At 37.7% G+C, this 15,081-nt stretch overlaps 1 protein-coding gene across 1 annotated transcript; it reads left to right on the forward strand.

The window, feature by feature from the left end:
- The first annotated feature begins 13,955 nt into the window (after positions 1–13,955).
- Positions 13,956–14,912, forward strand: LOC110299480 (olfactory receptor 51H1-like). The gene has a single exon (XM_021169187.1). The coding sequence runs from the start codon at positions 13,956–13,958 to the stop codon at positions 14,910–14,912; it is 957 nt and encodes a 318-aa protein (XP_021024846.1).
- Positions 14,913–15,081: the final 169 nt, after the last annotated feature.

A 15,081-nucleotide genomic window follows, 5' to 3' on the forward strand; every position in this document is an offset into this window, starting at 1 on the left:
CCACATCAATACAGTTGTGTGTAAATGCTAGAGAGAGACTTGGATATGTAGGCCAGGATTTATTCTGATGTGATTAAATGGCTTGGGGCAAGAAAACAATACGCAGGATCTGTTCTAGAGTTCTAAGACTGTGGCCTCGGCTCTAATGTTTCATTTCCTCATCATGAGGCCTACTTTCATACCAGTTGCTGAGGAAGCCACATTGCAGCTCCTAGATTTCAGATTTCACCCTCTCTACTTACTGACCAGGAAGTGCTCCTCGCTGGGACTCCTATCTGCCATACCCTGGGCTTTGCTGTCGATTTATCTGCCTTCCTGTACCTTTCTATGTATTTTCCTATTTCTCACATGCAATCTGGGAATTTAGCTCTATCCTTTGCCCAAGGCCCTTTGTTTATTCATGGCTTTAAAACATAAAAGCCACAGCCTCATTCCTTGTTAGAGACAGTTCCCTTACTTGCCCTGCTGATCTCAGACTAATGAGCTTCTGTAATCCTCCTACCTCAGCTTGCTAAGTATCTGGGATTATTGTGGGTCTTTGTTGTCAAATATGACTGTTAGGCTGCCTCTGTCCTTTATCAACCCCTTCATGGTCAGGATCCAGACAAGTACTTTTTAAAATCACTTCCGCTGTTTTTAAACTTAGGCACTGGAATGTGTCAGCATTACTGCAACTCTTTAGATATGAAGCTATGTTGCTGTTTTTTATACTCTTCAAGTATTACATTTTATCAAAGAATGTTCTTTCTCTCGGTGCCATTAACTTTATATGCATCATGGTACTCCCATGCAGACATTTGTCCCTCTTGTTCTCCAACTTTCTGTGACATCTTCCTTCACATCATGCTTGTGTTAAGTATAGAGTGTGATTTAGTCTCTGCTATCTCCATTATTCATCTTTTTACTTTTGTCTTTCATTTAATTAGGATTTTTTACCTTATGGAGAGAAGATTTATTATATATTATTATATATGAATAGTAACCCTTTCCATACATTCAAAGTCAAGTAAAATATTTCCTAAACCCTTTACACACACTGTGTTTCTCTTTAAATTTCTTGTGGATTCTGTCTCTTTCTCTGAAATGTTTTCAACTCATTTCTTTCTCAAAGCATCCTTGTCCACTTCACCCACCCTGACGCACACCCCACAGATGATTCCTCACAATGTTAGTTTTACTGTTACTCTAGTCCTTTCTTCACAATGCACTTCTAGTTATCACTGACTATCTTCTCATAGATGTTGAGGAGTCTCTGTATAACATACACTCTAGAAAGTGCTTTTGAATAAATGGTCCTGTACCCAGGACACTAGAGGTCTGCATGCACCTTAGAGAACATTTCTCAGCTTCTAGAATGGGTCACATCCTGGGTGTGCTTAGTAGGACATAAAACAAAGGGCTGGGGATGGTGCTTGAGGCTGGTACTCACAGAGAAAACCTGTAAGGCTTTTGTGGGGCAATTTAAGTGGACAGGTCATTTAGGTTTGAGAACTGAATTAGTCTCATCTTGCCTTATTAAGATTCTTCCCATACAGCCACTGCTCACATGTAGCATGTCCATTCATACACCAATACACAATGACATTCAGAAGGTAGTGTGCATACCTGTGTGTAACACATATGCACATCACTCACAAACATCACACATTTCACACACATATACAGTTATACTTAGAAACATGTACACTCACACATTTATACAAATTAGTTTGTATTTTAGCAAAAAATTAATAAAGTATCTGTAGATAAAATGAGAACAAATTTGTGTGTTCCGATCCATATCACATTCAAAGAATGAAGTAACAAATATATGCTCATTCTCTTAGAAAAATAATTCCAAAAACATATTGATGTTTAAACATGCATGGATATGGAAAATCCATGTAGAAACAAAAGCAGTGGTCATAATTATGTATTGTTACACATATATTTTTTCATGAAATTAAACGCTCAATATTAATTGCTAATCACTAATCTCTTAACACTTCACACAGCAAAGAAAACACAAAGACTGAATCATGCTTATGCAAATAGTTGATAACTTCTGTACTTCGTGTACATATGTGTTGACAAGAACTTCATAAACATCTTATCAATTTTTAGAACTCAAACATCCAGCATGTGTATATACACGTATGCACACACATGTATATTCATATATATGTTTAAATACATGAGTGCATGTTCTCATAAATAATACCTTCTAAGAGTCTTTCATATCACATAAACCATTGAGTTATTCTTATTTTGTTTCCATAAATAATAAAGTGCTAGAAATACAAGTGAATCTCCCCATGAAATCTTGAATTCTGAGAGTTTAATTTTAACTAGCCAACATAGGAAGTGAGCACATCATTGCTGAAAGACATTTGTAAATACCACACAAGATTTTCAAGAAGACATAGTCTTTGTACTTTATGAAATTATTTTCCTGTTACTGAGATTCAGATGACCGAGATGACTCAGTGATTAGAACAGAATATTTAGGTATATTGGAAAGTTGATATTGGTATAATGAAGACAACTTGCAGATATATTGAAGTGACAGACAGTATGAAAGATTTACAGTAATTTGTTTGCCATCCCTAGCCTTGACATTTAAATACTTCAGGAAATGTTTTCTTAACATTTACGAGACATTGGATTACACAGTGTCTGCCTCCAGTGCAGACATTGATTCCTCCTTTCTCAAATCTGTAAATCTTAGAATGGCTCTAGTGTGTGGACAATATGGTAGAACATATAGCATGGACTGCACAGGGGATTGTGTAATCTAAAATAGGCCAGGCTAGAAAGCATGGCTAAGAGTACGGATTTCTCTTCAGAGTAGCGACTGCACTCCTTGTCTTGAGAGACTGCCATGCATCTCAGCATTAACTCATAATATAGTAAAAGAGATTCCTCAGTATTGAGCACTGTTGGAAGACATGTGGTATATATCATAGAGAGACAAAATAAGATATTAAGTCAGGTAAAAATATCCATATGAATATAAACAGCCAGATACAAAGAGGTCCTCCTTTTTATCAAATCCTTTTAGAGAACTTTACATTTCAGAGCTAATTAAATTCCAAAAATAAATTTATAAAGAAAAAAAAAAAGCAAAATGAGGGCAGAGCCATGTTGAGCAAGAGAGCAATCAAGGAATGCTAAGTATACAGTAGTCAGGTTTTAGACCTGTGGTGTAAATAACCCTCAAGATTTTTAGCCCAATTTCTGAGAGTGGATGAATTTGGAGAGCAGTTCTGTGTCACACTATATTACAATTTTTCTTATGCTGTCTCTTCATTAATGCCATCTGTGGGATTCAGCTTTTCCCTGAAGGACTGGGAGAACACAAGCCTAGCAGATTTCACTGGGGGGCAGGAAGTTGGATGAGCAACTCAGATTCAATTATCAAAGTTCCTCAGATTTACCATCCAGGATGTCTGGCTATCAGTAATCTGACTAAACTACACTACACATTTTAATGATATGTATCAACGATAAGTTTGGTTAACAAGGTCTGATGTAAATAAATGGTATTCAAATTTAGAGCACTTTATCCTCAGTTGTCCAACACCCTCACCCCGACCCGACCACATTTGATGCTGTGGGCTCCTTCACTGGACATCCTTGTCCCTGCAGCTGTAGCTGTCTCCTCAGTAGTGTGTACCACAGTTTAAGTTTCCTGTGATTCAGCAGCTCCCAGCTCCTCCAGGCATTGTGATACAGTGTTCCTTCACAGACAGGCATTACTCCAAATATTATCTCTATGTGTGGTCCCCACACCTCCCTACGCTTGCAGGCAGCCAGCACACTGTTACAAACCTCTCCAATCACATCTCTGACTCTGCGATTGGTTTAAAAACAGAGCTTATCTTTTCTGGTTTCCATTTCTGTAACAGCATCTGTCCATTGCATCAGACGCAGCTTACTGAACTTCAAGAGTTTTGAATTGGAAACACCTGCTTACACAAACATTATTTCATTGCCCAGATTCCTGGCCCCTGTCTCTGCATCCTCCCTGAGAGCGCTGGGCTTTTCCTAACCCCCTACCTGACCAATTTTAACTTTCTAGCTCTAGTCCATTTTTTTTTTAATGTTAGAAAGAGTCAAAGTAACATTCTAATTAGGGTGTTTCCCGGATCTCCTTCCTGAGCTTTCGGGCTCAGAAATGGGAAGTTTTATGCCAACCCCGTTCCTCCTTTCTCACTTACTTCACATTCCCATTCTTTCTTGCTTTTCCCTGTTTACATTGTCACAGGCATACCTGACGTTTGTCATCTTTTCCCACTGCCTCTGTCTTCAATCATTTACTCACCATACCTGGTTTCTCAGCGACCCTCACACACTCTAGTGTGGTAGTGGACTGCCTCTGCTGCATTCTTTATGTTATGTCTGTCAGCAGCACCGAGCCTAGGGGTAAGGGGAGGGTGTGGGGTGAAGGAAAGGTGAGCACAGGTGTCCAGGCCTCTCTTTGCCAGAGCCCCATGGGGAAGTCTCAGTGAGAACACTGTGGTTAGTTAAGAACCTGTTTGTCCCAGTAGAAAGGCCATGATGACCTTTAAATTGCAGCAAGAATCGGACGATCCCTTCATTACTAGCACTCAGCCTTTATTTCAAAATGAGAGGAGCAAGCCCCTGTCTACCCCACACTACTCTGATATTCATAGTCCCAATAGGCCCAGATGCCCCATCTTCCCTTGACCTGTCTGGCCTTTGACCATTATCACGTTATTTACCTAGCCTTTTGTTTTCAGACAGTGGATAATGAGCCCCAGAGAGTGTCTCTGGTTTGTTCCTAGGGGATCCCTTTTGGTTTTGTTGCTTCTGTTTTTGACTAATTGCCATTAGCACAGTGTGGCACCACATGGTGCTAATAGGACCCAGGTCACAGGTCCAGTCTCCTCAGGGATGCTTATTCACTTTGCTTTGCTTCTTCAAGCTGAGGTCAGAATCAACCCAAATGTGCTACAGCATGCTATTAATCCCCAGTGTGATTTGATCTCTGTCTCTACATACATGTAGTTGTATGTTTATAATCATATATACTTAAGGTACACCTCAAGATTAGCTAGTTCTCTGACTCTTCAGAGCCAGTGGTGGAATTCTCTTTCCTTTATCTTCTCTGGACTTTTCACATGTGTATTACCCTTCTTGTTCTCAGTAGACTCTTCCCCAGTTCTTAGTAGGTGGTAGCATATCACCAGGCATGCCCATTCCCATCCTGGGGTGTGGATTTTTCATTGCATCCTTAACACAATCAGCCTATATCCCTCTAAATAACTTGGGTACCCATTGTGGACAATGCCATCGCTGCTCCTCTTCTTCCCCAGACCTTTTGGCAGTGCCTTTGTCCCAGTAATTCCTTCTACCAGCCCAAGTAACCAAATCCTTGGCATATAACAGCTCCTCTCTAACCCTCCAAATGGTGTGACCCTTAGGACCTGGAGGCTGCTATCAGATTTGCCAATTACATTTTAAGTATTTTTCAAACGAATTAATTGGCCTTAGTTTCTCAAACTTGCAAAATTTTCATATCCAGGCCCATGTTATCTATAGATCTTTAAATTTAGTTAATAATGCAAATACAAAATAATGAAAGTTGTAGGATTTTGTGCTTTAAGCTGATATCTTTCATGAAATTGATGTCACCAATTATTCTCATATATTATAATCATTGGTCTAGATTTGCATTTTTAAATGTTTCTATTATTTTAATTGTATATGCAAAATTACAATAATGCAGCTTAACATATTTGTCCAAATCTGTCTTATTGCAAAAGTGCCTACTTTTGTTTAGCTCCACATTGCTCTGTGGTGTCTTTCATTTTAACTTGAAGGGCTCCTTTTAGAAGATTTTGCAAGCAAGTCCAGTTTTTGTTTTCTGAGAACACTCCAATTTCACGTATTTCGGAAGACACAGTTGCTGAGCACATTACTCTTGGTCAACAGGATTGTTGTAGTTATCTTGTTCTTTCTGGACCTTTCTCGTTCAGCATCTACAACATTGATTCAAAGCAAGATTTCTGCTGAAAATATATTCTCAGATCCCCCAGCTCATGTGAAAACAGCCTCAACTAAATTTAGCTGTTTCTAGGCATCTTCACAGCTCCACTCTCTCTTTGAATTAATTTCATTTTAAAGGATGCCAGCATGGTTCTCTTTGGTTTACCTTAACTGAAGTATTAGAACCTTTTTAATTTATGTGCCTACTTTCCTCCTAAGATTTGGGTATTTTAATATTCAGATTATGGATTTTCTCCATTCTCTCTCTTGCTGTAGTTATAATACCATGTGCATTTTATTTATTTACTTGGTAGTAGTCTATGAATCAATTTAATTATTTACTTACTTTTTTCCAATTTTGTAACTTTAAATCCAAGATTCCTAATGTCTAGACTTTCAAGTCTGAGAACTATTTGTTCTGTCTTATCTAGTGTGTATCTGGGCCCCTGTAATGAGCCTTCAATTTTGGTATTATTTACACCCAACTCTTCTAATATTCTCTTTTACTTGGTGTATCATTATCCTGATTTTATTTTTGTTATCTTTTGGCTCCTCCAGTACCGTGTTTATGTTTAAGTTTTCTGGAGTTTTATGTTGATTCTTTTATCGAGCTTTAATTTTTTTTATCGTATATACCTTGTAATGCTTTTTTTGTATCCCTTGTATATTTTTTGATAAAATATGGTCCTTTGAGAAAACATTTCTTTCTTCTTGGGTTTGCATGCTAGCTTCCTCCTGGGCTGTTCTCTCCAGTGATATTGTAGCCCATCAATCATCAGTCTAGAGCTTCTTAGACTCTCTCAACTCTTTTACCAGTCTCATGTTCCCCCTGCTGTCTGTTCGTGGTACTACAGTTACTATTCTGGTGGTCCTTCGGTTTTTACTTCCATGCCCTCCCTACCTTAAGCGCTCAATGAATCACATAGAAAGGCAGGTTAAAGTTCACACTAAACATTAGGGAGAGCGTGGAAATGGTGAACATCATACTGTTATTTTTATGCATATAGTATATACATATGCATGCATGTGGGTGAACATGGCATGTATATGTCTGTGTGTGGTGAAGGTCTTCTCTATGTAGCCACAGCTACTGATTGTGCCTGATTGTAATGACCGTGTCATACCCAGTAGATAACACTTCATAGCCTTTCTTCCTGACCTTTTTATCTTACAATCTTTTGCCCTTTCTCTGTGATGTTCTCCGGCTTTGCAGCAGGTCTGGGGATGACCAGGTCACAATCCCTGGTTCTTAGCCCTTTTAGCTGTTATGGGGGTTTGCACTAATTGGTGCATTCTACATAAAGAAACTTCTCTGACAAAGGCTGAAAGCAGAACTGGTTCATATCTTATAAATCTTAACATAGTTAAAAATAAATTATCTGTAATACTTTTTACAATTTAACGAAATTATGGTCAACCCCACCTAATATTTTATAGTTGTCAATAGTTGCATTTAGCGCATATAAGAAAAACCAATGGAACAAAAATAGAAAAAAATTTTTGAAAAAGTGAGGTAAATTGGAAAGAACTACATTCTTTGGCTCCTACTATTCTGTAAGTCCATAGTAGCTAAGGGGTGTGTGAAAGAAATAAATACATAGATCAGTATGCAATAAAGAAATCTAGAAAATTTCATAAAATATTTGACATGAGAAAACAGCAAAGTAATGCAGGAAGCACAGATTCTTCACAAATAACCATAGAATAATTGGATATAAAATAGTTATACAGAAAGTGACTTAAAAATAATATATTTTACTGTGTAAACATTATTTTTAAAATGTTTTATTAGATATTTTCCTCATTTACATTTCAAATTCTATCCTGAAAGTCCCCTATACCCTCCCGGGACCCTGCTCCCCAACCCACCCACTCCTGCTTCCTGGCCCTGGCATTCCCCTGTACTGGGGCATATGATCTTCGCAATACCAAGGGCCTCTCCTCCCAATGATGGCCAACTAGGCCATCTTCTGCTACATATGCAGCTAAAGACACGAGCTCAGGGCGTACTGGTTAGTTCATATTGTTGTTCCTCCTATAGGGTACTTTCAGCAACTTGGGTACTTTCTCTACCTCCTCCGTTGGGGGCCCTGTGTTCCATCCAATAGATGACTGTGAGCTTCCACTTCTGTATTTTCCAGGCATATTAGCCCAGAAACTTGTGTAAACGTTATTAACTAAAGTTAGAATCCATCAACACACACACGCACACACACACACACACATATACTTGATTTCATAAGTTATGTCTAAAATATTTACAAATTGTTAAAAATAATCCAGACACTGGTGACACAGTCTTTACTCATTTATATATAGTTAGCTTTATGTTTATTTCTTGTGCTTCAGCTGTGTTGGAATATTCGGGGCCTACTATGGTAGGATAGCTGGGATCTCATGGAAACACATTGCCCTGGCTGTTGGCTGTGTTTTTACAATGGCATCTAGGCACTGAGCTTGGGATGATTACAGGTCTAAGTACTGATTTTTGTGTTTGTCTTTGTTGAGTTAATGTTTTGTTGTTTGGTTTCTGTTTTTTTTCTGGATTTTGGGAGAGTGTGATAGCTGTGTATTACTTGTTTTACTGGCTTTCTAAATTGGTGACTTCACAGGGAATGCCTCCTGTTGTGGATCTGGGATACAGGGATGAGTGCGGTGAGGGTGGTTAGGAAAGAATGTTCAGTAGGATCCACAGGGGATGTGGAAAGGAGAAAGGGATGCTGAAGCTGTAGCTCCATTACAGCATTCAGGACAACACTGAAGGATTGGGTTCTGAGGAAAAGAGAGAGAGAGGAGAAGGTCTATGGACATCATACCTTCTAAAAGTAGATCATGCATACCCTGTTGAGTCCTTCTTGTTACTTAGCTTCTCTGGATCTGTGGATTACAGTATAATAGCTAATATCTACTTATAAATGACTACATACCATGGTTGTCTTTCTGGGTCTGGGTCACCTGACTCAGGATGAATTATTTTTACGTTCCAATCATTTGCCTCTAAATTTTGCGATTTTTTTAAACAGATGAGTAATATTCCATTGTACAAATGTACCACCTTCCCTTTATTCTTTGGTTGAAGGACATCAAACAGTGGGAGTGTGGTCTGTCTTTGACTCTTTTACTTGTTTTTTGGTAACCTTTTCTTTCCAATGGGTTGCTTTGTCCAACCTTATTAGGAAGGGATGTGCCTAGTCTTATTGTAACTTGACATGCCATATTTGGTTGATATGCCCTGGAGGCCTACACTTTTCCAAGGGAAACTGAGGAGATGGTGTGGATTAGATAGAGAGGGGAGGTGGCAGAGAGGAGGAACTTGGAGGAGAGGAGGGAGGAGAACCCAGTCAGAATGCAGTAAATAAAACAAGAATGAATAAGAAAAATATTTTAAAAGTAGATTGTGTTACCAATAACATTTTATTTTCAACCGTGTTTTAGAGTTAAAGAAATGCTTAGTAAGGCACTGGCAGTTAGAAAGTTGTGTTTTTCATCAACCAACGTATTACAATAAAAAATGATGTGGTGACATTTGTTAAAGTTTTATAGTTGAGCTGATATAGTATGATAGAAAAACAATAGAAATCAGATTACATAGAGATATACTTGATTGACTTGAATAACTAATAAAGTAATGTTTGTTAGGTATTTAAAATAGAATTATGATTATTCAATGGCAGAAACAATTATGTGTTTGAAGTGAGAAAAACTGAATAACAGTATGATATAGTGCAAGATGACATATTTTCTCTGAGCACTGGAATACAGAGGTTAGGATGCTGAAAGCAGAGAAGATCTTCATGTCATTAGCTTTGTAATCATACTAAAACATGGTTATGTGATTTAAATATGAACCTTGAGCTGGGAATATAACATTTCGGGGGACTCTGAGAACATAAGAATGTCTGCACCAATGTTTAACAAATCTGGGGCTATCATGCAGATAGATGAACAGCAGATGTGGAGCAGGGATCAGTATATGAATTTCATTTCATCATAATTTTGTCCTCCCCTTTAAGATTCCAGGACTCAAGAGCACACTTAGGGCAGGAATCACTATATGAATTTCATTCTTTGTCATCATTTCATCCTCACCTTGAAGATGTCATGACACAGAGAGCACAATTAGGCCAGAGTTATTTCTGTTATTTCTATCCTGTGCTATCTCTGCTATTTAATTTCTACAAATTTACTAAGTCTGGGACAATTCCTAAAGTGATCTTTTCTGAACAAGAGATCAATATACTTACTATATTTATTAAGAACCATGTGTATGAAAGACTATGAATAAATGCAATAAATAATATTATAGGAAGTAATATTTACTATGATTTCTGTTATATGTTATTTTTTATTTTTTATCTGATGTAATAACTAGATATTATAGGATTCATTCTCCTTTGATTGATGGAGGCATTGATTAATGACTCCCCAAATCTTCTCTTACTTGTTTTTTATAAAGGCATGACTTATGATTAGATTTACTAGATGGATATTGATGACTGAAAAATGAAGGTGAAATATAAGAAAAAGGCTTGAGAAAAATCATTATATTTGGGAATGTTTTTCAAGTGGGAAAGTAATGAGGTACTTTTTCTTTGATTTTTAAAAATTTGGATGCGTTTTGAGATAAATAAAAGTGGATATCATTTATTCAGTGCATGGAAACAGTGAGATGTATGCACTGGCCATGAGAAGATGTCATAGGTACTAAACAGTTTCTGGAATCCCCCCACTTACTGTCTTAGTAGTTAGTGCTCTCAGCATTATTTCATTTTAAAATCCTGAATGGTTGGGGATGGTTTAGATGCCCTGGAGAGATCCCTGTTTTGGAAGCCCAAGGGATCTGCAAAAGTCTCCATGGCACAGTAAAGGGGAGATTTCTAGAGTAGGTCTAACATAAAATTCCTAGAGGTGTCACTGCAATGGTTTCACCAGATGAACCTCTGGCTCTGATGTGTTATATCTTTCCTTAGTAGTGTAGTCTCAACAATCAGGTAAGTGTGAGAGAAAAATAGGAACATCAAGCTGGCCATGGAAAAGGAGATTTGAAGATATCACTGAAAAAGCATCCTGTTGCCTCCATTATCTCTATCTCCTGGCTTTGATTTCTCAACATAAGCAGCCTGTGGCTTGTGTGTGGTTCTCACTCACATACACTTTAAGGGAAATGGGTGAATCAGTAAACTTCTGCAATCTAAGCTGTAGGACAGGAATAGAGATCATGTTCCAGAGTGAACACACTGACTCTGAAGCAATGGATTTCAGCCATGGAGTTAATGTGGCAGATGATACATATGGATTATGGTGTGCCTATTTCTATATTGAGCAAATTTAGAAAATTCTTTTCTTGTGGTGCACATTCATGGTTTTACTATGTGATGATGGTTACAATTGGTCTATCCTGGGAGAATAAATTTATTGTTTTAATTCTAATCCTAGTCATAGTCTATTTTCTACCAATACCTAGGGATCTCTAGAATCTGAAAAGTTACTTATTGCTTTACAGAAAATCTAAATCTGGTTTTGTTTCTTGGTGGAATAAAGAATTCTACCTGCTTCTTCAATCTAAGATGTACATTTGAAGATGTGAGACTAGGAACTTAAGATGCAGGTATGGAATATTTACATGGTCTCATGTATCAACATGAGGGATACAGTGCAGGGTGTAGAAGACCACGGCTCCATCAATCCACAAATGGCAGAGCTTTGGGTCCAAGGGCACAATGTTCAGAAGATAGAGTTGAATTCCATCTGCTTTCTAGATCTTGGATAATTTACATAAATTCAAGACTTAAGGATTCATGTGAAAAAGGGTCTCTGTCAAGAGCTTCAGTGACCTTGCCTTTTCTAATTGAGTCTGCAATTCCCTTGGTACTTAGTTTTAATTCTCAACAATGCTATGCAGCTCACCATCTCTTATTGTCATAGAATTTTTGCTCCTAAAATGAATGAATGAAAGAATAATAGCAAATAATGGTAATTCTATTATCCAGGCTTTGTTAATAAATTATTAAATGCATCAACTTTTATCTCTACTGCTCCTGGATTTTTGTTTTCTTCCCAATTCTTCTTTCCTCCCACCCTACTTTACCCCTCTTTTATTTGCTCATCTTTTAAATTTTCTTTTATCATCAACCTGCATTACAGGCATTTTGCTTATTAACAATTTTTATCCTCAAAAAGTACTAAGGCATACATATGTGACACAATAATTTATTAGAGATAGAAAATGTAAATGCTAATATAAAAGATGAAATTGGTTAGTGAATAGTCAACTGTGTTTCGTAAACACAAGGGAAAGAAATGAGTGTTGCATAGAAGTAGTAAATATCTCATCTGGAATTCTTGGAGAGAAATCTTTAGGGAGAGTTTTCTGGAAGAGTTAAAGCACAATTACAAGCAGTTATAAGGTATTTTCCACCATGTCAGAGAATCAGCCAGGAATGGATGGACAAGCACAGGCTGATCTGCTTAACAATATCAGATCAGAGGGTGAAAATGTTTTTAATTACAAAGGATAGTAATTAAATATGATTCTTTGTGTTGAGGGAGAATCTATCAGCTTCAAATTCCACTGTTTGAAAAGAACTCCACTTCACCTCAATCAGTAAATAAAATCTCCAGAAACAACAGCCACAAAATTAAGAATCACACAAAATAGAATATCACTATTAAAAACATATGTTCATTCTAAATAATTGTGGTCCCAGCTCATATTATCTTTTTTTCTTCATAGTGATCCTTTTGGGTAAATCCTGTCATTGCTCCATATTACTTGACTGTGAATGGAGAACTGAGATTTGAATTCATAATATGTGGATATAGGGCACATATTATTAATATTTCATTGGCTGACAGGAGACTTAGTAAATGATAAAGTAAACCGTAGCATGTGTTAATGCTGAGAGGTTTTCACAGAGTATGTTTTACTTCTGATTGTGAATCATGCTATAACTTCTCAAGTGGGGTCTTTTGAAAAATCATAAATACTGGCAATATAAGCAGATACTACAGATTTCCATTAAGGTGACCACACCTTTCCCTCAATCAGGGTGTATGACATGATAAATGTGCTTTAGAAATAAAAACTGTAGCATGATAATGAGCCCCAGTATATTCTACATTAACAAAATAAATAGCTTACTCTGGAAAGGATTTTAACTGCTGCTTCCACAGCTAAAATCTGCCTTCTGCTAATATCTCACCAATTTAGAAGAGACAAATACATTCATTTTAATGATTGATGCGGTTGCAGTGTTTGGATTCAGGTGAAATCAGACTCAACAGGATGAAGAAAGGTTGTGCTCTGAGTAGAAGTCTACAAATGTGAACCAGGCATTTTAAGAGCCCTGAGCCCAAGGAGTGTAATTGGTAACTATTATGGCACATAAGAAATTTATATTTAATACTATTATTATTAGAAATTTACTGTGCTATTTATCCTCATTCAGTCACTGGCACTCTCTCACCTTATGTATGACTCACATGGAGGTTGTACAAGGGAGAGCTGGGGTTTGAATATAAGATGTGTGTTTCTCAGCTTAGTGAATTTGAATCCAATCAAGTAATAAAGAAAACTGTGTCTTGAGGTTAGCTTTTTAAGGAGGATGTTCTGCCCCCTCAGCTGCTGAATAACCAACAATAGGACTTTAATGAGGAAGAAAAACTAGAAAAGAGGAAGGTTTTTTTTCTTCTGTATTTTATATTGGAAGTATACTGTGTCCTTTAAGCTAACTGTGGCTCATGTGTATCTGGGTGTGCCATTTCCCCCTGGACTATTAGTCACTTCTTCAACAATATCTTCTGTAGAATGATAATTTCAGCACATACTCATGAGGAAATAAAATGGTTTCACTCCCAGAGAGGTTGGATTGTAACACACCAATAAACACTGCCATTATCTTTTCAGGAAGACACTTGTCAGGATTGCCAAAGACTCCTCTTCATGCCTGTATCATATTGACTTCATGGCAGATCATAACCACTCTCAGTTCCAGCATCTGCACTTTATCTTAGCTGGAATCCCTGGACTTGAGCAGAAGTATTACTGGATGGCATTCCCATTGGGTGCTATATATGTCATCGCTCTCTTTGGAAATGGCATCATCATTGCTACAATCAAGTCTGAATCTTCTCTGCATATGCCTATGTACTACTTTCTGTGTATGCTAGCATTTGCAGATATGGGGCTCACCCTTTGTACTCTGCCATCTATGCTAGGCATATTCTGGTTTAATTACAAATTCATTACTTTTGATGGTTGTCTTGTTCAGATGTACTTCATTCACACCTTCTCAGCCATCGAGTCAGGAGTTCTAGTTGCAATGGCCGTTGATCGGGTCATAGCAATCTGGAGCCCTCTTAGATATGGCACCATTTTAACCAATGGTGTGGTCTGTAAAATAGGGATGCTCATCTTGTCAAGAGCAGTCTGTGTGGTCTTCCCTGTGCCTTTTCTCATCAAGAGGCTCCCTTTTTATCGCTCCAACATCCTCTCCCACTCCTTCTGCCTCCATCAAGATGTCATGCGCCTTGCCTGTGCCAGCACCCGTGTCAACAGTCTCTATGGCCTTATAGCTGTCATCTTTACCAAGGGTTCTGATTCCCTTTCTATCCTCATCTCCTATGTGTTCATACTTCGCACTGTGATGGCTATTGCCTCTGGGGAGGGCCGGCTGAAGGCTCTCAACACCTGTGTGTCCCACATCTGTGCTGTACTTATCTTCTATGTGCCGTTGATTGGAGTGTCAGTCATTCATCGATTTGGAAAGCACCTGTCGCCACTGACTCATGCCCTCATGGCAAATGCCTATCTTCTTGTTCCCCCTGTACTAAACCCCATAGTTTATACAGTGAAGACCAAGGAAATACGAAAAAAGATTATCCACATATTTATTCGAACCAAGATTACAACAGAGGGTTAAAACCTGTTTTGAGAGAGCAAGAAACAGTTCTGTAAACACTCAACTATGACTATGAAAATAAAAAATATATTTATTTTTTAAAGTTCTCTGTGTGAGTTGAATTGTGAAAAGACATTTTCCTTCTTGGAAAATAGATACTTCATTTCACATGTGCCAAATTGTCTTTTTC

This window comes from Mus caroli, chromosome 7, assembly GCF_900094665.2.
Source record: "Mus caroli chromosome 7, CAROLI_EIJ_v1.1, whole genome shotgun sequence".
In the NCBI taxonomy this organism is placed as follows: domain Eukaryota; kingdom Metazoa; phylum Chordata; class Mammalia; order Rodentia; family Muridae; genus Mus; species Mus caroli.